At 56.5% G+C, this 25,173-nt stretch overlaps 2 protein-coding genes and 1 long non-coding RNA gene across 9 annotated transcripts in view; 1 reads left to right on the top strand and 2 right to left on the bottom strand.

The window, feature by feature from the left end:
• TMEM63B (transmembrane protein 63B) overlaps positions 1-4,093 on the bottom strand; it is a 37,509-nt gene extending 33,416 nt beyond the window's left edge. For 2 of the 7 annotated variants that reach the window (XM_040552864.1, XM_040552868.1), the window contains exon 1: positions 3,916-4,093. Coding sequence is in view for 1 of the 7 variants with exons in the window: in XM_040552863.1 (XP_040408797.1) it covers positions 3,800-3,858 (59 nt within the window). In the remaining 6 variants the exon portion in view is untranslated. Of the gene's footprint in view, positions 1-3,788 lie in introns of all 7 variants that reach the window. The other 5 variants (XM_040552869.1, XM_040552870.1, XM_040552866.1 and 2 more) reach the window with 4 other exon arrangements.
• A 3,803-nt stretch (positions 4,094-7,896) lies between these two features.
• MRPL14 (mitochondrial ribosomal protein L14) lies at positions 7,897-12,313 on the top strand. The gene is given in 7 exon segments (XM_040552891.1): positions 7,897-8,038; positions 9,967-10,060; positions 11,656-11,695; positions 11,697-11,748; positions 11,751-11,819; positions 11,822-11,868; positions 11,870-12,313. Coding segments are annotated over 6 exon segments (438 nt in total). The 5' UTR covers positions 7,897-8,038; positions 9,967-9,986; the 3' UTR covers positions 12,026-12,313.
• A 3,427-nt stretch (positions 12,314-15,740) lies between these two features.
• Positions 15,741-20,363, bottom strand: LOC121068449. Its single transcript, XR_005818888.1, has 2 exons — positions 18,955-20,363; positions 15,741-16,020 (listed from the first exon to the last, which is right to left on the bottom strand). It is a non-coding gene; the product is annotated as an uncharacterized LOC121068449 (long non-coding RNA).
• Between the last annotated feature and the right edge of the window lie 4,810 nt (positions 20,364-25,173).

Raw genomic sequence — 25,173 nt, 5'->3', positions numbered from 1 at the left:
ACTAGATGTTCTCTGAAGTTGCTTTAGCTTATTCTATAAGCACTCTCAGGTGGATTTCATAAGGCTTTGTCCACTTGACCACATCTAATTTACCTCAACAGTCATCACCTGTTCCAACCTGTGCTTAGATTCACTTTTTACAATTAACTCCTCTAAGTCCCTCATCACCCTGACCTTCTCTGCCAGGTGAAGACGGTTCCTACTCACTGTCACCTTTTCTTTGTTCTCCTTTTCCTCTCAGCCGATTCTTCCCTCTGTCCGACACACCGTTTTGTGTCCGCCACAAATCCAGCTCCTTCCTCCCAGATTTATAACGCTGCAACTCACGCCGACTCCAGCTGCCTTCTCTGCACCGTGAGTAATAGCGAGCCCCTGGGCAGTTACCGCAGCTCAAGAGGCACGCAGTAATTTGTTTCCAGCTCTGTGCCTCAAGTGTAGAGAAGAGCCCAGCACAACCAAATCACTGGCTTGCAGACATAGTCACCCTGGGGAAGACGTCAGCCCTGCCAGCATCACCCGAGAGCCTCCAGAGCACAACGGTTTCACACAAAGGGAATCCAGATGATACACAGAAGGCAGGGGGATCCAACCCTGTTAAGGTCTTCTCTGGACCCACAGACACTATATTTTTGGTTTAAGAGCCTAGGTATTCTCTAGCCAGCTGCAGAGACCATCCCCAGGCTGTGTCACTACGAGGCTCTGTCCGACCTCCCAGTAGAAGACACCAGCTGCTGACGACTATTTCAAGCAGCAGACGAGGCCTGCTGCCATCTGGGTTTCCTCTAAGTAACAGATAATGCCAAGATTGTCTCATTCCCTGGCTTTGAAGGGACCAGAGACAGAGCCTACTAACGGCCCCTATTTAATTAGCGAAAGCACCGAGCGCAGGCCAGAGCCCCGCTGGCTGCCACCCCGGAGCTGAGATCCGCAAGGAATTTAGCAGGAGCATCCTCCGAGGAAGGGGCAGGGGTGTCAGAGCCAGCAGGTGCTTCACACACCCAGCCGGGGCTCAGAGGGGGAGCTCAGGGAACACACACGTAAGGCTGGGAGAGGAAAGGCAGGGCTCCGGAGGCTCACAGCCACCGCTCTTACAGCCAGGGAAGGGAGAGAGGCTCTCGGGCTCGCTGCTCGGAGGCGGCAGGAGCTGGGTGGCTCAGGACGCGCCTGCAGAAGGCAGCAAGAAGAGCCAGGCTGAGCGCTGCCTGCAGCTTCCCAGCGCTGATGCAAGGCGCTGCCTTCCCAGCACGCCGGCCCTGAAGAGACCCGGCCCCTTTCTTCAACGCTGCAACACCGGCATCTTCCCAGGGCAGGCTGCACAAACGGGATTCTTCAAAACCCTGCGCCGATCTCTCTGTCAGGAGGTGGTAAGGGGAAAAAACAGCAGAACCCACCTCTCCTCCCTGCGCATTAACTACGTGGGCAGAGGCTGCCGGCACCGGCACAATCAGCCCGAAGCATGTCAGGAATAGGAGACCTCGCTACGACGATGCAGAGGGCTGTGCCAGCAGGGTCCCCACCTTGCCAACCTGAATCTGCCCGAGGAGAGCACTGGTTTCCTGGGAAGGCAGAGGAAGGAGAATGGCGGGCAGCATCGACACACAGCATTAAAGGGGAGAACGGGAGCCTTTCTGGCGCTGCTTGACAATCACGAGCACACCCAGCTTGCTGAAATAACCCAGTAAGGGGAACAAACGCTGCGGAGAAGCCCGGAGGAAAGCATCCAGCACCTCACGCTTAGCGAGGGAGGCCGGGGCTTGCTGCAGCCGATCGGTATCTGGAGCAGAGGGCAGACACCCAGCTCCACGCTGGAGGAACACGAAGCGAGGAGGCAGTGCCAAGCACAGGCCTGCAGCCTCGGAGAAAAGCCGCTTCATACTGCAAGCCTCGGCTCCACAAGCTTGGCACCGGCATCATGGATCTTGCCCTCTTTCTCTTGCAGAGCGTGTCCACGTACACACATTTGTTTTTATCATTCCTTTGCTGTTCTCTAATCAATTTCTTGCTAGAAAACACATCAGGCCCAGCCCCTGAACCCTCTCCACTGCTACCCTGCGGCACACGGCCTCCATGAGAGCTGCAGGCGGAGGAGCTCTGGAGCAGGACATGCTCGGGGCAGCTCCTCAGGAGGCTGGTGAGCAGGAATCCATCTCAGTAAGAGCACGGCAGCACCAGCCCGCTCCTTGGCTGGGCTGACCAAGCACCAGGGGGTCCCTGCTGAGCCCCACTTTGTGCCTCTGCCTGGAGCAGGGAGGATGGGAGCAGCATATCTCAATGCGCAGCCCAAAGCACAGAGCCTGAGCCCTCTCTGGGTGGGTCAGGGTAGGTAAATCCTGCCTGCAAAATGGGGGAAAGGGGGGAAAAAAAGACAACTCCTGTTTCTCCCGTTTCCAGTGGTTGTAGCTGTCACGCTGAGCTGGGGTGAAAGCGGAGAGCACGCTTGCAGCAAAGCGCTTGCTTCCTGCCTGCCCAGCCCAGACACGGGCCTGGGGAGCTGGGAGGAGGAGCAGGAGACCAGACAAAGGCGAGCCTTCCTCTGAGTCACGCAGCATCCCGGGGGGACGCTCCCGCCCGGTGCCTCCGCGCCATCAGGCGAGAACCGGGACTTGGTGGGGCCGGCTGGGGCCCCTCCTTGCTGTTGGTGGGCAGCGAAAGACCCGGTGCCACGGGAAAAAGGCCCTTTCTGGCCCGTTACCACGGGGATGGAGATGCAGCCCAGCACATGCTGGGAACCGCCGAGCCACCCAAACCCAGGTGCTGCTGGGGAGCCTCGGGGAAGGCGGCTTCAGGTGCAGGGGTGCCGCCGAGGTCTGCTCCCCTCCCTCTCTCCTTTGTTCCCACCCTCGGGGAAGCAGCTGGTGGGTTAAGAAAAAGGCCTTAGCAGCGGTGCCGTTGTTAAAGGACGAGGAAACGAATCCCGGAGGCGGCTCCGTTTCCCAAACATCCCCATCGTCACGTTCCATCTCTGCACCAAAAAAAGCCACGGGGGAGATCGGGCCCAGGTCTCCAGTAAGCCCCATCATCCCTGCCTCCATGAGGGGAGCGCAGAGCCCGCAGACCCTCTGGTATGCAAATCCCCCGTCGGGTCCATAACCGGCCCCAATCAGGCACCCCACGGCGGGCAGCGCAGATCCCTAACGCTTCCCCTGGGGACCCCCAAGGCCCTGCGTTCCTGGATCACGGCATCACGAGGATGTACGCGGGGGTACGAGCCCCGTACCGGGGGCAGGACGGCAGCGGGCTGTAGGGCTGCGTGGGAGCGGGGTGCTCCGGGTACCCCTGGCTCGGGGGAAGCCCAGCGGGCGGCGGGCAGGAGCAGCAGGGCCGGCGGCACCCCCGCAAAGCTGCCCCGAGCCGGGGCTGTCCGTTCTTGGGAAGAAGGGATTTGGGGCTTTGCCTTGGAGGTGAACGTCGACCCGCGAAGGCGAGCTCCCAGCCCGTTTTCTCGCTGCGGAAAGCCGACAGAGCCGGCCGGGGGGAGGATGGGGGGGGGGGGGTGTAAGAGGGCAGGAGGAGGGGAACAACGAGCAGCGGCGGAGCAGTCGGCGTTTCTCAGCTTAGAAACGGGCGTTTCTCAGCTTAGAAATCGGCATTTTTCAGCGCAAACCGCGGATATTTTTCCCTTTCCGCCCCGACCGGTGGCACCGGGACGGCAGGCGGCCAGAAGGGCACACAGCGGAGCACCGCAACGCCCCGAAAACCTCCCCCCCCGCCCCACGACCACGGCACCCCCGATCCCCCGGGGTTACCGGCACGCAGCCCCCCCCCCTCCCGCCGCCGGGGCGCCTTACCGGGACCCCACCGGGACACCGCGGAGGGCTCGGGGTGGAAGGAGCCGTCCTGCGGGCTAATGACTGTCATTAAGCCCCACGCCCGCCCCCAAGATGGCAGCCGGCGCCCCCGCCCCGCCGCGCTCACCCGGTGCCAGGCGCGGACGGGCTCCAGGCTCCCCCCGGCCGCCGGGGCCGGGACCGGGACGGGACGGGGAGGGAGGGGGCGGCTCGGCGCCGCTCGGCAATCTTCGGCTCCGCTCGGCGAGGGGAGGGCCGAGGGGGCGGCGGCGCGCATGCGCACCGGGCGGTGGGAGCGTGAGCGGCGGCCTCCGGAGTGAGGTGGGGCGGGCGGCGGGGGGCAGGGAGGCGGGGGGGGTGGAGTGCGCGGTGAGGGGGCGCAGCGGGGCTTTGTGCCCGGGGAGGGGGCACCGAGCCCGCCCTCATCCCCCCGAGCCTCCCCGCGGCTTCGGGGCGGTCAGGCGGCGAGGCTGGGTGGGATTCCTGCGCCCTGACGGGCACACGTTTCCCTCGGTGTGTCACGGGGACTCGGGAAGTGCGGGCGGCAGCCGGGCTGCCTGTCCCCAAAATGTGCCTGTGGAGGAATTTGGGGAAGGAGGCTGCGTGACGGGGCTCTTGCCAGCACGGGGAAGGCTTGCTGCTCGTGCGGGTGCTGCGCTGAACGCAGCCCGCTGTGTGTCCGCCATGGTCCATGAAGCTCCCCAGGCTCACCCCTGGCAGGTCTGTGGAGCCACAGGAAGCTTTTAGCACCTCTGCGACCCCCTTCCTCAGACCTCAGCCATGCTGGGGGGGCTGCACGTAGCTCCCTGAACCCACACATGACTCCGAAATCCACCAGGAAGGAAGGAGCTGGCTGCTGGGCTGCACCTCCAGCCCCACGGGCCACAGCAGCACTGCTGGGCCACCCCTTGCCTTTGGGTCGCAGCCCTGCACCCCTTGCCTTGACCCTAGTCAGGAAGTTGTCCTATCTGTAGCTTAATTTCCTGCCGGTACACTGGCAATAATCCCCTGCTAGTTTAGTACAGCGCTGTGGATGTGAATATATATAATGGATTAAGGTGCTCGGCTACTGGAACAATAAGAGCCGTAAGTGCCTTCGAGCTGGGACTTCTGGATACTTAACGTATCGAAAGTAAGTTTGCCGTTACAGGTATTCAGCCCTTCTTTATCTGCTTTTCCTGATTGTGAAAATGGGGTTAGTGTGTTTCCCTTCAGAGCTGTTAACAGACGTACCTGTAATGAGCTGCTGTTGGTAACTTGGATCAATAAATATCCTGTTTAATAGCTAATCCTATTCATAAATGGAACCCAAGAAGCCTTAATTCCTCCGTGAATCTTGGCCTTTCTGCCTGTCATTAATGCAAAACCAATTATGTCTTGGTAATGAATATCTTGTGTATTTTTAACACACCCAAGCCCTTAATCACATCGCTTCCTTTATGAGGAGGGCCGTGGATGGATCGAGTCCCGTAGCTCCCAGCTGGCTCTCGCAGCTCACCCTGGCAGACATCCTATAAATAAACCCCCAGTGCCAGAGCAGGGGGTGAGGTATTTGCATGGTGCACATTGTCTTGGATTTATTTCCTGTGTTTTAATGATGGATGACAGATGCAGTTCAAATCTTTGCGGTGCCCAGAGCAGGTCTATTTTGGTCTCGTAGAAGAATAAAGGGCACGTTTGGCTCTCACTGTTGCGCTGTTCAGATCAAATTGCTACTCTTAAGGTGAAGAATATTTCTTCCTGTTTCATTTGGTATGTTTGACAGCAGGCTTTGGCTGGTTGGCCTTAGCACATCCGCTGGTTTTCCCTGTGGCCAGTTTGTGTGGATGAGTTACTAGCAGAAGGAAGGAACAGAAATTACTGAACGACGACAGAACTACAGATCTTGATGGGGGAGTAGGGAGCAAGTGTCATTTCCAAAACTTCTCATTAAAAAGGAAAGCGATACTGAATCGCCAGCTAACAGCACTATTTAAAAGTACTTTTACTCTAGGATGCAGGCAAGGTAAGAATGACATCTTGACTGGTTTTCAGGCTGTGCACCAATTGATTAAAAGCTTGGTCAGAGCCCCTTCACTGTTCCATCGAGTGTTCAGACAGATCTTTGCAGTGCTCCTGTGAGCGTGTTAATAGTGCAGATTCATACCGAGTGCTGTTGTGAAGCACTTTTTTTTTTGCTGAAATGGAAGAGAGTCTTCTTATCCAGTGTCTCCCAGTGTTTCTCTTGAGATGTTCTCACTTTGAGCCAACGCAAGTCTGGGTCACCAGTGAAGGGAGAAATTCAAGCCTCGTGTTTTGCCACATCCCTTCGGTCCAGCATTTGTGCGGCTGTGCGATGAGGTGGCTCGGGGTGCTGATCCGGCTGAAAACAGTTCCTGATTGACGCACATGCTAGAGCCAGCACAGGGGAAGTGATGGACACGTGCGTTGTGGGGACACGGGACTCTTTTCTTGGTGCTTCATGCCCCGACGTGGGTTCAGAGCCAGTATCCGGAGATGTCCTTGCTTCGTATTGTCTCCCTGAAGAGGTCTACTCTCGTGTTGCATGTGGATTACGAAAATGTTGTGTCTGGCCCACTTCAGTTACCTGGGATGAAGTTTTCCAGAATTCTCCATTCAAAAGCCACTGCAGCCTGCAGTAAATATAAATCACTCCTTTAATCTCCTGGGAAAACGGTGAAGTTGGTAGCTTTAGTACGGCACTTGAAAGTGGTGCAGTGGGTAAACAATTTGCAGAGGTTTGAAACCGATGAAGAGTTTCTTTGTTGAGCGGTTTCCGGATTTGATGCGAGCCTGTTGCATCGAATGGGGTAATGCTGAAGGGCCCTCCAGAAGGGAATGTTTGCTGTATGGATTACTGCGTGTTCAGACTTAGCGAAGTAGAAATTGGGTCACCTCGGTGAATATTTGATGCGCAGATTCCTCACCCCTTTCTGAATCTTGCTCTGAACTCGGTCTGAAGTCCGTGCGAGCTTTTAACCGGTACGTGGAGCGGAGAGAAGCAAAGCACGGTTCAGCTTTCAAGAAGTGAGGTCTCTCCAACCACTGCTGGAACCGAGGTGCTGTTTAACGCCGCCCTTGCCTAGCGTGAACAGCTCCGAAGCTAATCCTGCTTGAGCAGGAGGTTGGGCTAGACGACCTCCAGCAGTCCCCAGCAAGGTAATTCCTTGGCCAGGAGCGTGGAGGTGACGAAGTGCTGAGCAGCGGGCCGGTTTCCGGGCCCGGGGCATGGCAGAGCGTGCTCCTCTGTCAGCTGGGCAGTGCCACCAGGGGTCTTGTGGGAGTTCCTACAAATCTTCCTGTGCTTGAAGGTTGCGGGGATGCCCTTGCCATCCACCCCTGAGCACCGAAACCCTCCGGGAGAGCCGCCTTTGGAAGCAAACCCAGGGAGCACGGGCTGAGCGCAGCCTCCTCGTGGAGCCCGGTTCGGACTTGCTGGTGTGAGGCAGCTGCAGGGCTTTCATCTCCATAATGGCACCGACTGAGTGCTCGTGTGGCACACGCGTTGTGGCAGAGTGAATGACTTGTGTGCCCTTCAGAGCTTGGTTTGGTGCTAGCTCCTCAATGCAGGGGGAAACAGAGGGGCAGAGGATATCAAGTGCCTGCTCACAGCCACGGGGCGAGCGAGGCAGAACTGGGTCTGGCTGAGGAGAGCCTGGAAGCAGACCCAAACTATCATCTGTTCGTTTCTGGAAGGGGAGCTGCCATGTTATGATAGCTGAAGGTGTGATTCGCTGTTCGCAAACCCACTTGCACCCTTGCATGCTGTGCTCGGTGCCACAGATGCATTCTTGCCTTCCTTCCACCCCGAACCTTCCTGCAAATTGCAACGTTCTCCCTGTTTACTCAGTTCCTACCAGGATGCTTCGTTCCAAACAGTCAATCATACAAAGTTTCTCAGCGTATGACACATCTTACTGTGCCGAGGAATAATTCCTAGCAGTGAGGGGGTACTGAGTCATGTGGAAAAATAAACAGTCCTTGGACACTTAGCGCTGCTGATGCTTCTGCCGGTAGTTTTGTAACTCCAAACCTTCACTGCTGCCACAGGGTAGAAACAAACGTGACTCCTCCAGGACCGGGGTAGGGAGTTCAGGGTTTGGGCAGCACTTTGGGACTCCGGCACGCGGCCCTCGAGCACGCTGAGCTGGTCGTGACGTGCTGTCCCTGTGGCAGCGGACAGAGCGTGTGCCTGTGCCTGCCTTGGTTCAGGGGCCAGCAGAACCTCTCCTATTCAGTCTTACGTAGAGGTGAGCAGGCACGTCCTCCCCTGCTGCAGAGGTGACCGTGGGGAATGGAGGCCGGGGCCATGGTGGACTCCCCAAAAGCATCCGTCAGTGACAACAGAGCTGCTGACTTGCTGCTGCTTGCCTAGTTCTTCTAGAGGGCTGCAAGGCTCGGTGCGATGCTGGAGGATTTAGGAGCAGTATTACACCCGGGGGTTGAGTTTCCCGCAGGGAAACAGTACACCCAAGTGCAGAACGGGACACCTGCTGTCCTCCCTGCCGACGAAGGGTGTGGGTTACAGCAAGGGAGCCGAATCGAAGCTGCTTAGGAATCCTAGCAGCACCGAGTTCAGGTAATCACGCCGTGGTTGCCAGCAACGCTGTAAATACTGCAGGGCCTTGTGTTTGTTAGGACTGCGCATCTAGGTAAGGACCTGTTGCAAAATTGCAGCCTCTTTGGGGTCTCGTTCAAGAGAGGGAACAGTGCAGGTGATCTCTGAACAGAAGCTCTGAGTCACGTGGAGATTTTCCGCCCCACAGCAACGTGGCTTTGTTAGCAAATGAATGCAGGCTTTGATTATGGCTGATCTTTGTTCCAAACCTGCCCGGGTGACAGGTGAGATGACTTGTCACATAGCTGAGAAGCACGCCTCGCTCGGGGAGCGCTGCTGCAAAATGGCTGTGGTGCAGATCTCCAGGGCTTCTCGTCCAGCTCTCAGGTAATGCGTTGCTCTGCAGGACGCTGCAAACCTTAAAACATATACAGGGCCCCAGGTAAGCAAGCACTGGGGGAAAATAAAAAGAATAAAGAGAGAGTGAAGATCTAGCCTGGCTTTTGCTCAGTTGTAGTCGGAACAACCGAGGCTGTGTCTCTCGCAAGGCTCTGTGGATGTTTTTTCCCCCCAGAGAAGTTAGATCGGCTTTATTTTAAAATATAAGAAAACTGTTTTACAACACGCTGCTCTGGAATTTGGCCCTGTGCTCCTCAGAACTGGCAAAGGGAGACGAGAGGTCAATGTATTTTTAACGTTTAAACAGGAGAGAAGCAGAACATGTGCCGGTTACGCTGCGGAGGGCCAGGTAAGCGTGGTCACAGCAATGGCTGCAGCCAGAGAGAAAGTCGCAGCTCTACCTGGGCTGGCCTGCAAGAGGACGGGATCCAGATCCGGGCTGTTTCCTCCCCTGCTTGGATCTGTCTGGCAAAGTGATCTGGGATCAGATAAGCCGCAGCGACTGAGCCTGAGCGTGCAGGCTGCTCCCCATCAGTTTGACAGAATGAGGTTAGGGAGCAGCTAGGGATGCAGTTAGGGAGGCGGGCGTGGTACAGGCAGAGGTGAGCCCTGTAACCCAGTTCTGCGGCAGCCGGGGCACTGTCGGCTGGGGCTGAGCAGGCACCGTAAAGGCACAGGGAGCTGTTCCTTCTGGGCAGGCTCTAAACAAGGCTGCTGAACACCTTGTGTATGCTGCGAGGGTCGTCGGTGGAGGAGCTGTTTTGTTCCTCGTCGAGCACCTCGCTTGCGTAAGCTCTGATATCGCTCTGGAGAGTGTCTCTGGCTTTTTACTTGGTTTTATAGGTAACACTGGTAGCTTTTGCTGGTCACTCCGGTCTCTATATTAGAAACTGTTCACATCCAAAATTCTCAAACCCGTTTGTTGTTAACCTGGTTCACAGCGCACAGAAGGACCTTCAACCCTGGGCACAGAAGACTGCAGTATGGGGTTACTGAACCCAGCTTCATAGTCTAAGCATCTGAATTATTGTCTGCTGAACCTGGCAGAGGCTCTTGCTCTGCTGTGTGGCACGCTAACGATGCCGTTAGCGCTCTGTGCGCTGTGGATTGCAATGTCTAAAGAGTTGCTGAGACTCTAGTGTGACATTCCCATAAGAAAAAGGAAGTGAAACAAATACTGTGCTATTTCCAGGATTCATAATTCTCTTATTTCTTCCACAGGTTGTGTTACCAGAATCCAAATGGCTCTCTTGAACAGGCAGTTGGGTTTTTCCTTAACCCACCTAAGCAGCGCAGTCATCCAGCGTCACTTCAGGTAATTTTCAAATCCTGCTTTTGTTTCCTTGGGAGAATTTCCTGATTGAAAGAGATGCTATTAAGTAGATCAAGAAGAACATAGAGTATTTCTAGTTTTAAAAGGATAATATAGTCAAAAAATAGCAGAGATGTCTCTTCGCAGGTTGTAAAGGGAGCCCAAACACAACAGCAGATGCAGGTTCCTGGCAGACAGAACACGGTCTGAATTCTGCATTTTTCCTGTGCTGGAAAGGAGATTTTCAGGCCTTAGATGGTGATGCAGAGGCCTGCAAGCAGAAGATAAAAGTGCTTGTGTTTCTCAGCCAAGTGCAAAAAAGCAACAGCCAGCCCCTGCTGATGTAAAGCCAATTACATGTTTAAAATTCCTCCAGAGTTTATCATTTCTGCTATTTAGAACAAGAATAACCTGAAAACTGATTTCCTTGTACCTTGACACCGTCCATTTTGGTATTTTTCTTTAGGTGGTTGTTCCAGGCTCAATGCATTTAAAACTTGTTAAATTCATTTACTTCTGTTCTCCAGTGCCTTGCGCAAAGCCTAGATGGTCATCCTGCGGTACGCTCGGTGCGGTACACTCTAGCATTTAGCTCCCTGAAGGGCTTCAGTCTGCAGGGTGAGAATAGTCGTTCCTGTGATTGTGGCCTGTAAAGGGGATCAAGAGAGTGCCCAGGGCTGGGTTGTGTGGTAGTCCCAGGAGCTACTGCTGCTTTGTAGATTTGGTCCTGCCTAGGTTTCCCCTTCTCCTTCCTGCAGCAGCACTCACGTCCCTTTCCAGCTTCCTCCTGCCTTCCCTGCTGTGCAGCCACAGCCTTGCAAGCGGAGCATAAACTGTGATAAAAGAATAGCTGCTCCTGGAAGGGAGGCTGAATTATTTCTCAGCTTATCCCTGCTGCTCCCAAGCGTACTCAAAATCAGATCTACCAACTTAGTACCGTTTAGTGTATTCCTGTTATTTCTTACTCCCGATAATTGCACATTGCAAGCAGATACAGAAGATACTGCTGCTCTCTGGGTTCCTGCCACATGGGGAAGGTGATGATCTGTTAGATTCTAATTGGCAGCAGCTTAGCAGAGCCACAGCAGGACCTCAGAGGTCTGTCTCGCTGAGAGCAGAATAAGGTGAGAGCACCTCATAGATTTCACTGAAAAGATTGGTCAGAAAAGTCCTTATTGCTGGGGAGTGTCTACAAGACCAAAAGAGCCCATCTTGAATCTTAGCTTCCTCTAGGCTATGGCAGAAGCAATCACATTTTTTTTTGCTTGTAAATTGAACTGAATCATCCACAGTTGCTAAAAAAACACACAACACAACAGTAAATGCAAGCCACTCTACACGCCATCTTTTAGTCATGTTCAGAGTAGAACGGTTGTTTATGTTTGACATTTAGTGAAGAGTGTGCAAAGCTCAAAGTAGCATCTGGCTTTCAAAGAGCGCACTGAATGCAGTAAATGTGTCACCCGTATGGTATGTATATGTTGCTGCCGTCTTCTGAGTGGTTTGTGTAGTGACCAAGATCCTGTTGCTGGGTTTGCCCCTTGCTCCCCAAGGGTATTAGGGAGATCTGTCTCTCATTCTTTCCTGTCTTTTGCCAGTATCACCAGAGCATGCCAAGCAATACAGAAACTTACTCGTGGTGCGAGTGGTGGACAACAGCGCCTTGGGGAACACGCCCTACCACCGGCCACCAAATGTATCCATGTGTATAACAAGACTGGAGTTGGCAAAGTAGGAGATAAGATTCTTCTGGCTATCAAAGGAGAAAGAAGAAGGCTTTGATTGTAGGGCACAAGATGCCTGGCCTTTCGCATGACACCTAGATTTGATTCTAACAACGTGGTACTCATAGAAGACAATGGAAATCCGATAGGGACTAGAATAAAACACCCATACCGTATACCCTGCGACAGAAAGGAGAGTTCTCCAAAGTATTGGCCATTGCCCGCAACTTTGTATGAGGTCTAAAAAAGATTTCTGGCAATACTGTTCATGTTTTATAATTCTGTAGCTGTTCCTGGGTCCTTCCACCTAAAAAGGTTAAGTGTGAAAAAGCTGAGGTTCATCAATGGTTTCTGTTCCTGTTTGTGAATTGCAAACAACTAATTTAAGTATTGAAATACCTTGTTTTTCTCCAAAAGATGGTTGATTTGTTTTGTGGAAATGTCTGTAGTGTGTTTGGGAAATGCTACTTCACTCTTAACTGCTCTGGTGGTGTTACTTTGGACTCTAACCATTAAAATGAGAACATGAAAATCCTTGTTGTGTTTGTACTTCTTAGGCTCTCTTTTCCCTGTTTCTGCCGTTCACTGTTCTGCTGGAGCAGGGCACTAGGCCCCAGTCCCTGGCGGGGTGACTTTGGGGCCTACAAAAGGGCTTTCACATCTAATGGAGTAGGAGAGATGACAGCAGTATGGTGTCATCTATCACTATTGGTGCTTTGAGCACATTTAATAAAAGTGTTTGTTTCCACATCTTTGCCTAGGAGAAAAGTCTGTAGGAAAGGTGGAACTGGGAAAGCACGATGGCCTACAACTTTACTGGTGGTGGTTGAACGGGATATGCCGGAGATGGGGAAGAGGAGGGTGGGAGGGGAAAGGGAAAGTGATAGGTTTGAGATGAAGCCTATGCTTTCCACTGGAATCAACCTCAGGAAATTAACTTTGTCTTCTCTGGACAGCACGAGGGCTGTGCTCATACTGAAACCTCCCTAGGAAGAAACTTCCTTTTGGACTGCTTTTTGGGACTGCGTCAGGGAACCTAGGCTAGCATGTTACCTACTGCCAACAGGCAGCGTGTGCTGGTTGGTGAGACCAGCTGTTGTCCACAAGTGCCTCCTCAGCTCAGGCACAGCAGTTGGAAAATGCTGCTGGGTTGCTTTCAGTGCTAACTGTAGTCCCGGAGCCACAGAGCTTCCTTTAAATGGAGCCAAGCAGAGCAACTTGGTGCTCACAATGGGTAAAGGGACATGGAAATAGCAGTGCTGGGGAAGGGGAGGCAGGAGATGCAGCTGGCAGGAGGCTGCCTTGCTTTGGACCCTGAGCCTGCTCTTCATGGATCTGATGGCCAGGGCAGCTGCTTGTGCCTCGTCCTCCCCTTCCCGCTGTGCTGGGAAACTTCATCAGCGTGGCTTTGGCTTCAGGAGCAGAAGAGGATCTGGAGGACAGCAGTGCTGAACTACACCAGATGTGACCGGTTACTCCTGGCAGGTCTGTTTGCCCTGTGCTCCCCGCTGTCCCTGTCAAAACCAAATCGTCCAGAAAAATGAGAGCCCTGCACCTCCTCCTACTCCATTACTTCAGGCAATGCATTGTATAAATACTTTGCATTTAAATTTAGCTTTAACCTGCAGGTAGTGGCACTGTTCTCCTTAGCACAACTTCCCTGTGAACTGGAGGGACCCAAGCCTACGGGCTGCTCAGTTTGGTGCAGAAAACAAAATTGGCTGCTGCTTGCAGCACATTATTTGTCTGCTGCTGTCTGTGGGCCAGTGAATGCTGGATGTGCTGCTCCCAACCCTCCTAGGCCCTACAGGCATTACCAGTAAGCCCTCAGCCCGCCTGCTTGACCAAGCAGATGCACGCCCGGCTGATGTCAGTCTTTCCAGTCTGTCTGAGCACAGTCGCTTTCAAGGAGAGACTTTCTGTTCGTGGAGGTGACGTGGAGGCTGCTTTGCGAGGCGGGGCAGTGAACGAGCTGAGCATGGCTGGGTTCCCCCCTTTTATTTCCTAGAAGAAGCTGCAATTGCTGGCTGAGCGTCCCTGGGCGTGCACGCCGGCCTCTAGTGGCTCCCTGCAGCCGGGGCTGTTGGAGAGGTGCTCTGCAAGCCTGGGCGTTGAACTCTTCTCCTGCGAAGATGGGACTCCCTAAAGCTGCTCCGGTTGTGGTCCTGCCCCGGTTCAGTGAGCAGCTGGAGCTGTCTTTGCGTCCGGCTGTTACCTGTGTGATTTTACTGGGGTGCTATGAAGTACAGCGGAGTCAAACTTATAAAACAAAACAAAACTGTTCATCATCTGCCTAAGATTCCTTTACATTCCTGAGGATGCATGTGAACCTGCTGTATCAGAAGTGGAAATACTTAGGAATTCCCAACACAAAGCCACCTGGAAAAGCGTGGCTTTGGCTTCATGAGCAAAATCAGTCCAGGCGCATCTCAGGGCTAAGTGGCTGTGGTGAGCGCTGGGTACACGGGGCCCATCCTGGCAACTGAGAAACTTTATAGGGGCAGACATGGTACTGGGCACAGCTGCAGGGGGATAAATCTACCAAAGTTCGGCTAAGGAGTGGAAAAAAAAAGAGTGTATGTGTTTATGCATATTTAGGAAACTTAACAGCTCTGCATTTTTCCTTTAGAAAACCTTCCTCAACCTTTGAAAGTCCCCCAACCCCAAGAACCACACAAACAAATACCTTTGTATTTTTAAAAGCAAATCACAAGACAATTAACAAGTGGGAGAATAGATCTCCCCAAAATCTTTTCTTTGAGAAAGAAAAATTGCCTCCATTCACTTAAGGCTGAAAAATCTACTTGCCAATGCCACTTGTACCAGGTATTTAGTTTCTGTGCAAAGGCCACCACAAAGTGGAAGAGAGGTTCACCCCAGTACCTATGGTACCAGCTCACCCCGTTTGTAGTTCACCTAAAGGGCTATTTTACTGTGGGTTTTGTTTGTTTGTTTGTTACTTTTATTATTTTTTTTTCTTAGCAACAACTCCAGCCTTGAAGCAGTCTCCTGGTAGGACCCGGGGGCCTACACACAATTCTTGTTTTTCTTATCCTAGACGTAAGGACTATTAGTCCCTCATGGGATGCACGGACCCTGCTGTTTGGATATTAAATATTTCACAGAATATTTGCTAATAACTTTCCAGCATTTCACAGGGGAAAAGTTCATGGGGAGAGGGCACCAGAGGAAGCAGGGAAGACAATGGAGCAGACGAGAGATTAAAGCGCGGAGAGGCGCTTTATTTGTAAGTAAACTGATATGTGGAGCTAAATTCCTTCACGTGGGGACTTAATGAGCAGCCGTGCAGACAGCTAAGCTAAGCACATCCCGCAGAGCAGCTCCTGCAGCTCGTACCCCTCTTTTCCTGACGGCATGACGATGGCCTCAGCAAGACTTTTGGCCTGTGGTGACAGGCCCGTGCTCGGCAACCCCCAGGCGCTCGCCTGCGGCACCTTCTCGCTAGGGGCTCTCCTCTGAGCGGGCCCCATGCTGCAGGTCCCCCATCTTGTGTGGCACCAGCTTGCTGGGGGCGTGTGGCCTGCCCCACGCTCCACTCGGGATGTGCTGAGCCTCCCGAGCAGTGGCTGTGGGGCTTCGTGGGCTCCATCTTGCGGCATCCTTCCTCTGCCAGCCGGCCCGCGGAGCCCTGCGAGGGGAGGCTTTTCCTTCAGCTTCCACCCCGCTGGGAAATCAATCTGATTGCCTCTGGGGGTAGCAATTCTTGCAGGCCCTTTCCTTGAAGGTGGCCGGCGGTCTTCTCCTTCTTTGCTCCCTGTTTGTGCTCATTATTCTGCCATTAAAACGGTTTTATATGGGAAAACTGCCCAGCAGGGGATGGTGCTGAGGAGGCAGTCTCTCAACTCCTGAGCAGCCTCTGGGGGAGCTGTGAGCCGCTGCAGAGAGAAAGGGAAGCCAGAAGCCAGAGCCCTCAAAGGGCCTTTTTTTTTTTTTTTTTGCCCCTAGGACATACTGCTGTGACCAATGTGCCTCCCTGGCCAGCCCTGCCCAGGGGCCTGTTCCCCTGTGTTCAGATGTGGGGTTTGCATCAGATTCAGCTCCTCCAAGGGTGCCTGTTCCCTGGGTGATGGCCAGGACTTGGTGTCCAGACATTCTTTGGTGGGAGGTGGGGGACAGTGGTCTTCTTGGGGCGTCCTGTGTGGGTAGGGAGAGATGGCCTCTGTGGAGATGCTCACCCGGAAAAGATGTGGGGCAGGACTCTCTGTCGAGCTCCAGGGCCTGGAAGGAGACAGGCAAATACAGGGGATTAGCTGGCCATGAGAAGGGGTGTCCCGAAAGGAAGCAGGCGAGACAGATTATCGCGGAGGGATGCCGCGGGGAGCTGATGTCTTCCATCTGCTTGGAGACAGAGGCTGGGAGACAGAGGCTGGGAGACAGGCGGCCCTGGCTCGTGACCCTGTGCCAGTGGGGTAGATGGGCCGCAGGGCTGGGGATGGCAGCTGGGACTTACGGGGCTGGGAGGAGGGGGACACAGCTGGAGGCTGGACTTTGGTCAAAAGCAAGTTGCTGGACTTGTAGCCAGCCCTTGGTTGGTGGGGTGAGGGCGGTCAGAGGGGCTAAATCCTGAAACTGCAGTGAGCTGCATGTCCCAGAGCAGGAGGTGGGTGCTGGAGTGGTCCCATGGGGGGCCATGGCTTCAGTTTCCACCTAGCCACCCAGTCCTGCTCCTCTCGGGGACCACGACCCTCACCGCCCAGCTGCCACCATGGTGTGGGTCTGGTCTCTGTGCCCACAGCCAGCATGAGCAGACGATGCTTCTGAGCAGCAGAGAGAGGGCTGCCACCTCCTGCTCTTCTTCTGGATGTGGCTGTGCCACCCAGGGGGAGCAAAGAGGACCGGGAAGCAGCGGGAGCCAAGGCTGCATTTGTTCATATCCCGCAGCTACTGCTGGGGATAGGCAGGGGGCACAGGGTGCACCAGGAGGATGCGCAGGAGCAGGACACTTGCCCTGGCAGCCTTGTAAACTCATTTTCTGGATGTAAGCTTCTCAAGCGTAAGGAATGCAGTGGTGAATGATACTGAGTATGTTCTTAATGCTGTTGCATAAATCAGCGGTGGAGCCTCAATGAACTAGCGCATGCTGGGCTGGTCAGCTTATCTCAGAAGCTGTCAGGGGTAGATGACAGGAATTTTCCTATGCCTCTCGCAGATACACCCTCTAACAAGAAAATAGAATTGGAAAGCTCAAGAGTGTCTAGCTTGGAGAGAAAGAAGATTAATGAGGGCTCATGATAGAAGGATAAAAAGAAGGAGGTGGAGAAAACACATCAGGCACATCCATTCTCCCTGTCTGAGAGAGCAGTAGAGGTGACATCCTATCAAACAGGCTGGCAGAGGAAAGAAAATCTGCTTTTTTTTTTTTCTTTTTTTTTTTTTCTTTTTTTTTCTGTCACCCATAGCACAAGTTACCCCACGGAACTCATTGCTCCAGGACACCAGCAGGAGTAACTGGTTAATGCAGCTTGAAACAAACTGGACACTCACCTCCATGGCAGTAATCATATGCACGCCTTCCCCAGAAGGTTGGGAAGTGATGTGCCCAGTTATTGAGGTGTGGATGCCACAGGCAGGCTGTCACTTGGGTTTCTGGAATACGAGCTTGCTTTGGAAATGTCTGAAGGCTATAAGCTCCGTGCACCTAACGTGGTTCTAACAACAAACATGCAAGCCCCAAGCTATGGGGCTGCGTACCGGGGTGCTCCTGTGGCAAGCTGCAGGTTTGAACCAAACCTCCTCTGGAGGGCCGCTTGTTGGACCCTGTCGTCCCATGTGGCTCCTCTGCTTTCCTGTATTAGCTGCATCTCTCAGGTTTAAAGGATTCATTGCTCTGGTTGTGTGCAGCCCAGGTGGCTGAGCTCTGCTCCAGACAAATCTGTGTTTGCCTTCCTCTTCCAACCTCAGCTCAGGATCACCCCATGCATTCCCTGGAGATCCCCATCCACCGGGAGGGTGGTGGGAGAGGATGGGGTTCACTGACAGCACAAAACCCATTGCTCTGACGAGCAGACGAAGTGAGGAGAGGAGGTGGTAGGATGGTAGATGTTATCTCAGCCCTTGTTTCCTGAGGTTTATGCTCGGCTCTTGGCCCTCCTCCAGGAGGCCCTAGACAGCTCTGGGCAGCCCTGAATCTGTGTTTTGTGATGCTCACAGCAGCAAACAGCTGGTTTAACTGGCTTCTCCGGTCTGCCACTTCGCCCTTGATGTACCTAGGCTCTGCCTTGCGGAGGAGGGGACCTCACCTGCAGCCAGGTGAGCTAAGGACAGGGACCTCAGGGGCATCAGACCCAGACCCACAGAGGCAGTTCCCTTCTGGTTGGCTCACGCACTGGGACAGGGAGGAAAGAGAAGCCTCCCGCCTTCAAGAGGGGGTCTCCAAACCTGCTGGTGTCTCCGCTCAGTGTGCTGACAGCATCTCATGTTGCTTGCTAGCAAACTCGATGTCAAGATGCTCTGCTCAGGGTTGGCAGGTAGCATCTTGTGTTTCCGCTGAAAGTCGAGCAAACCTTAAGACTATAAAGAACCAGGACATGCAGAGTTAATGGACTGTCCCGTGCAACATTTGGACCACCTGAAGGTGGGCTCATCCCCATTCTACAACCTCTAACTCCAGCTGTGTGGGGTGGCCGAAGGATGGGGAAAGCCCTGGGAGACCCTCGCTGTGTCACCAGCTTGCATCACGCAGGTGGGAAAGGGGCTCTTGCAAGTCGAGAGCAAAGGGACTGCATAACCAAGGAGGCACATGGGGCAGGTGTAAACTGCCCTGGTGCTCTGGAAAGGCTGGGTGCTGCTGACAAGTAGAGGCTAGTGAGGAGCTGGGTGAGCTTTTTGGGATATGTGGGATGGACAGGGGCTGTGTATCACCTCCGGGATTATAGTTATGTAGTTTGCAGAAGAGATGCTACGGTGACTCCTTAAACTGTGCTGCTCAGTACTGGACCAAGGACTTGCGTGGTCTTTGGGGAATATCTGAGCCTTCTCCATCCCTTTGCTTCACCCTGGCTGCTTTCCTGTGCCCGTCCCATTCAGCAACAAACCATTCAAACCAGGCTCAGGCCCTATGCCCAACCAGTCCTACGCACCCCGCTCACCCCTGCTTTCCCCAGGCTGTGCTTCCAGCCCACCCCGTTCCCTCTCCCTCCAAATCAGACGTACCTAAGGCACCGCTCTGTCCAAGAAGCCACGTCTGTGTGATAAGCCTGGCCCAGATACTGGCCACGAGGGTGCAGAGATGTGGTGGGGCTATGGCAGCTGCTGGCTCAGAGGCACTGAGACATAAAACCCCGGCTGAAAGTGCCCGGTGCTGCGCAGAAGGGTTAACAGCCCGCTCCCTCTCTGCTTTGGGGAGCTTTGTTCATCGGAGTATTAAATTCCACAGCTGTAAATAATCTGCAGCAGGAGAGATTATCAAGACCCTGGGAAGAAGCAGCTTTTATTAATAAGATCAGTTCTCCCTGCGAAGCATCACGTAGTCGCTCCCCACCCTTTCCTCGCTGCCTCGCGATGTCGCACCTCACCAGGCATTTCCGAGGGCTGGTGCTGTGGCTTCGCACCTCCATCCCCTGCCATCCTGGCGGCCAAATCCTTCCATAGCTCTCCCTCCATCTCACCGGCACTGACCACAAATGGGGCCCTTCACAGCCATCAGTGGCACGGGCCAAGGCTCCTCTGGAGAGAAACACCCCTTGCCTTGTCTGAAATGTGGGATCTTTTTTTCAGGAGCATCCCGGCAACGTACCAGGAACATGGGAAGGTGACAGCTCCCCCAAGGGGGTGAGGAACCACCCAAGAGGCCAAACTATGCCTGGCTCTGTAGGATGCACACGAGGGCCATGCCCTCCTTCAAGCCTCCCAGTCCATGGGCATCCCGCACTTCCCCAGCCTGATTCCTCCCCAAGCCCAGATGCCCCCTGGCAGGCTGCTGAGAGGGGCTGACATCGGGGGGCAGCAAATGCTTTGGGAACCCCCTGCTTTGCACTGGGCTTTCAGGGCACTGCAGATGTTTGCGGGAGCACCCTGCCCATGGTGGTGGTGCACATGGCGCACGTGGAGCACCGGGCACATGGGAAGTGCCCGCAGGCACCACCTCATCCTGCTGCTTTCCTTGCAAAGCTCTCAAGCCCAGAGCTGGCCCTGGGCAGCCACAAATTTCTCCCACACCACTCGCCGAGCTCACTCCTCCTCCCCACATCCCCAGAGAAACCTGTGCCCCGCTGACCAGGGCATCTTTTTAATTAAAATCCTTTCTTTGAAATGTGCTGGCTGAACGTCTCAGTTCTCCCCGCTGGGCTCCAGCCAGAGGGACGTGCAGGGGCAGAATATCGCACCGAAATCTCTCTGAACCACAGCCAGTTCGGAGAAACCGGAGTCGGTGCAGAGAAAGCAGCCGGTGGGATCCCTGCCCCTCCGCCAAAGGGCTCGGGAACGGGAGGAGCCCCTGGCTGCCCACCTGGGAGACGACCTGGGGGTGACCAGCTCCGAGCTCCGGGGCTGTAAACGCAGGGTTAGGGGTTGTCAGCCCCCGGGACGCATCCTATGAGCCTGCGAGAGAACCGGGGAGCTGAGCCAAGCCACCCTCCGCGTCCCCGCCACGTCCCCGCGTCCCCGCCACGTCCCCGCGTCCCCACGCGCGGCGTGGCCGTGTCTCCTCGCAAGAGGCTTCCCCGGGCCGGCTGCAAGGCAGGCGGCGGCCGCACGGTGTCAGGCGATGCCGGCCTTTGCGGGCAGCGCTCTCCCAGCGCCCAGCCCGGAGGAGGCGGCCACGGCCCCGCGTGTCGCCGTCCCGCGTGTCCCCCTGCGCGCACCGCGCTCCCGGCTGGCCCTGGCCGGCAGGGTCACCGCGACACTGCTCTCCCGGGGGGGCAAAGCTGGGGAAATAGCAGATAGCCAGCTGTTACCCGTGTCACCTAGAGCCCTGCGTGCTCCTCGCTGCGAGGGGACGATGGTGTGGCTCCTTTCCCTGTGGGTGCCGCGTTTTGTAGGTGCTGTGCGGGTCCTGCCCCGTTTTTCTGCCGGGAGGCATCCCGCCTGCTGTGCCGAGGTGAGACGAGTTGTGCTGGGTCTCAGCCTGCGGCCGCACAGCGCAGGAGGACACTGCCCTACGAGGGGAACAAAGAGGCTTCGGCACTTGCTAGCAAAAGGAGAGGCCAAGCTCGGGGGTCCCCCCGTCACCATGAGGCTGGTGCCGCCGAATGCCCCCCACAACGGAGGCACACGCGAGCTGGACCATGAATCGAGCTCAGCCCTGCCTCTCCCAGCCTTTTGCTTTGTGGGCACTCCGGGTGCAGGGGGGGGGGACCCGTTTTTCCCGCTGGGTTTTGGTGTCGGAGGAGGGGGAGCTGGGGAGGATCCATCGGTAGGGGCCGCGCGGTGCAGGAGGGAGCAGCGGCCCAGCCTCGCTCAGGTGCAGCTCTCCGTGCTGCGCCTCACGTACCGAGACGCTGTCTATCCTCCAGCTATTTACCGCCAGCTCATTTTGCAAACGCTGCACTCGCAAGATTTTTTTTTTTCTCCCCCTCTCTCCCTCCCTCTCCCTCTCTCTCTTCCCCATAGAGATGCTCAGACAGTGCTCCCCATTCAGCCTCGAGAGCCAGCGCTCCCACCTGCGCACGCACCGCACACGCTGACCCACGTGCGGGTCGCTCTGCTGGGCTGCTCCAAATTCGCCACCTTCCCCTTCTCCCACTCCCCTGGCTCCGGTCCCGGGGCGGGGAGCGTGGGTGAACAAAGAGCTCGGTGGGCCTGGGGAGGCTGCTGTGAGCAGAGACGCTGCCAGGGCATGGGCTCAGCCAGGGAGCTGCTGCTGCTCGCCCCGCTGCGGACCACGGAGCTCATGGAGGGGCAGATTGGCACTGGGGGGGTTTCTCCCTGAGCAGGGGCTACGGCTGGTGGCCAGCTCCCATCCCTGTCCTGGCCAGCACGTGCTACTTCCATCTTTTTCTCAAAAGCCTCAAAAGCCTTCTCTTTTTCTCAAAGCCTCAGGCCCTGGGCTCATTACACGAGCCGCTGGGCTTTCACCTCCCCTACCTCCCCATCTCGGGAGAGGACTGGGTGGTTACCAGGCAGTGCCAGGAATCGAGAGCTGAGGGGTTTCCTACAAGTTGGAGGCCGGGAAGCTGAGGCAGATTGCCATCTCCACCGCCCTATTGCTCCTAACTGCTTGGTGGGTGGTGGTGGTGGCCGTGCTGCCCCAGGGGGTGGCGGGGAGACCCCCCAGCTCCACCCATGGCAGGCCTGAGGGGCTGGGAGGATGGACAGACGGACGGACGGATGGATGTGTGGGTGGGTGGATGTATGGATGTGTGTATAGATGGATGGATGGATGGATGGATGGATGGATGGATGGATGGGTGGATGGGGAGACCCCAACTTTATGCTTTGTGGGACACCCCTGGCTCATTGGGGGACACGAGGAGGGGTGGCTGGAGGGCCCCTCGGGGCACTGTGGGGATGGGGGCTTGCAGGGAGTGGGCTGGGGTCCGATGGGGCTGGGGGGGCTCCCGGGCTGCCTGCAGGCCGGGCGGGACGGCGGGGTGGCTGTAACACGCTACGGTAGATGGCAGTGCCGCCCGGATTTTATGAATGGAGGAGGAGGAGGAGGAGGAGGGGAGGCAGATGGACGTGGGGAGGCGGTGATGGAGGGAGGGAGGGAGGGAGGGAGGGACGGAGGGGGGGGGGGGGGGAATTTGCTGGCTGGGCTCCGGCCTCCACCTCCGTTCCCCCTCGCCCCTGCGCCAGGCGCCCTCCCCCAGCCATTAGCATAGGCCTGCCCGGGTTTACATGTCAGGCTGCACGTTGCAGCGGCCGGATCCAGCAGCCAGCAGCGCTGGCAGCCGCCCCGAGTCAGCTGCTTCCCAGCGAGGAGCACGGAGGAGCAGGCGGGCGGCGGGAGGCAGCCCGCGGGCCTCCACTTTAAGGTGTCCTCGCCGAGATGCCACCATGGCTCTGTCACCTCCTGTCCCGCACCCTTCAGCCCTGGGGGGCAGCCCTGGGGTCCCGGCCAGCCCCCCCAGGAGCCTCGCTCAGGCTGAGCCCAACCCCAAGGGTTTTGCACCGGGGGCCTGCTCGGATGCTCCCCGTGCACCCCCCGGGGAGGTTTGGGCAAGGCGAGGGCTGGGCTGGGGGGCACAATTCCGTGTCCTGCCTCTCACAGGAACATCCCCCTGCCCTGCAGCTTCTGCCTCAGGCCCTGGCGGTGCTCGCAGACCCCATCCTGCTTGCCCCCGGCTTCCCACCTGCATCAGAAGTCCCCCTCGGTGGGGAAAGCCGGGAGAGGCAGCTCAGAAAGCGCCTGCCCTTCGCTGCTCGAGGAGCTGGGGGTGAGGAGTGCTCGGTGCTTTGAGATAAGGAGAGGAAAACCCTCCTTCTTCAGGCTCCTGGGGGTCTCTGAGGCATCACCTGGGACTGCATGGGCCCGTAGCTTCCAGCTGCTGCTGGGATTTCCAGCACATTGCTGGCACAGCTGTGGGATGGGCGCGATGGAGGAGCAGAAGCGGCTGCAGCACCTAACCCCAGATCCTGTCCTCTGTCTGCCCTGCCTGTCCCCAGCAGGCACCAGCCGTGAGCAATCGCTGCTTTCCCATCCTCTCTGCTCACTCCATCGCAGGGGTGTAAAATTTCCTCCAGGGACAGCTTTGGCTGTACCTCGGGAGAACTTCAAGTACAAAAATGCTCAGGGGGAGCTCTGGAGAAGAGCCCAGAGAGGGGCACCTCTCCAGGGCAGAAGCTTCAGCATCATTTTTCCCTCCAGCTCTTTGCTCTGGTTCCTGGTTGGGGCACATCCCTGGTGCCGCCACAGTGCAGGGGACCAGGGCCAGGCTGTGGGGTGGGCGAGAGACCCCGCAGAAAGCCTCAGCACAGCCACGTTCAGGATGGACGAGGCTCTTGCCCCCTGGCACAACCGGGGTGCCCGTGGGTGGTATCCTGCCTCCTTGGGAACCACGGCTTCTTGTAGGTCTGGTGGTACCTTCAGCACCATTTGGGCACCGGTTCCTGCCTGCCGATCCCGCTCCAGCCCACGTATTTCCACCTGCCTGACCTAAATTCCACAGCAGTTTCAGCAGGATGCAGGATTTTTCATCACCCCTTGTCCAAACCAGTTGTATGGCATTGCGGTCTGCTGCGAGGTGTTTCTGCGTGCCGCCCTAAAAGGATCCGCGCTTCTGCAACATCCTAAATCCCGTAGGATCCTTTGCGTGGAGTGGGGGCAAGAGGGTGGATTGGGGCACCCCATGGCACCCCCGGCGAGCCTGACTGGAGCAAGGGAGAGCTGCTGCTCTCGCTGTGGGGCTGCGGGGCACCCCGCGTGCTTGCCGAGCCTTCGGATGGTGCCTTGCTCGGGAGAGCTGACGCACCGGAGAGTCTCTGTTTGCACATGAAACCAGCTAAGTATTCACAACCAACTCCAGCTACCGCTGCGGGGAGAGCAGCTCCAAGATACATAGCTCCCTGCCAAGGAAGCTGGGCCTCCGCAGCCTCCGAGGCCGCGGGGCCGCTGCCCTCCGCATCTGCGGGATGCCCCGCAGCATCCCGCAGCCTCCCCGGTGGGGAAGGCACCTCTCTGCACCGCTGCTCTGCTCCCAGACCGCTCTGCATCCTTGGGAAGCGCTCAGCAAGGTGTCGCGCCTGCAGACGTCCCCTGGAGCAGGGTGGGGAGGTGGCGCACGCCTGTCCGTCTGTCCGTCTGTCTGTCTGCGGGTCAGCACCTGCGTGGGGTGGAGATGGAAGGGGTTTGGGGAAGCAGGGAGCAGGGGAGCACAAGTTGCCCGGCACGTAGGTCGTCCTCGGCTAATGGCCGTGAGCAGCTGGCCGGTCTGACACGCTGAGCTCATTAGGAATTTGCCGACACCACAGCTGGGCTCACCTGGCTTGTGCGCTGCCGCCGGGTGACTCTCGCTGCGTGTGACAGTCCCCCAGCCTCCCTGGGGACCGGGAATAGCAGCCAGCCTGTCACACGGCCGCGCTGGCTGTCCCCTGCTGCACCGCCCGAGCCTGCTGTCAGCAACGCATGCCAGCGTCATGAGGTGGCTTCGGCGGCCGCGGAGGAACGTGCTGCTCCTCACCAGCCCCGGGGACAAAGCGGGTGACAAGTCTCCTGACGTGCCGGCAGCGCGCGTGGCCGGGGCATGCTGCTGGCAGAGGGGGCGGTGGTCGTGGCACCCCTCCTCTCCGGGGATCAGCTGGGGTAGCCAAGGGCATGGGGGTGACCCTGTGCTCCCCGCGTGAGCTGGCCCCGATCGGTGCTCGGGAGCCAGCACCGAGAGCACCGAGAGGTGCTGGAGCAGGACCGCAGGACACACGATGTCCCCGGTGTGGGGTAGGCGCGATGTGCAGGGCCCCCACATCCCGACAGTACAGGGGCCTGTCAGCGCCGCT

This window comes from Cygnus olor, chromosome 3 (genome assembly GCF_009769625.2).
Source record: "Cygnus olor isolate bCygOlo1 chromosome 3, bCygOlo1.pri.v2, whole genome shotgun sequence".
Classification (NCBI taxonomy): domain Eukaryota; kingdom Metazoa; phylum Chordata; class Aves; order Anseriformes; family Anatidae; genus Cygnus; species Cygnus olor.
This window is presented reverse-complemented; position numbering and strand designations above follow the sequence as displayed.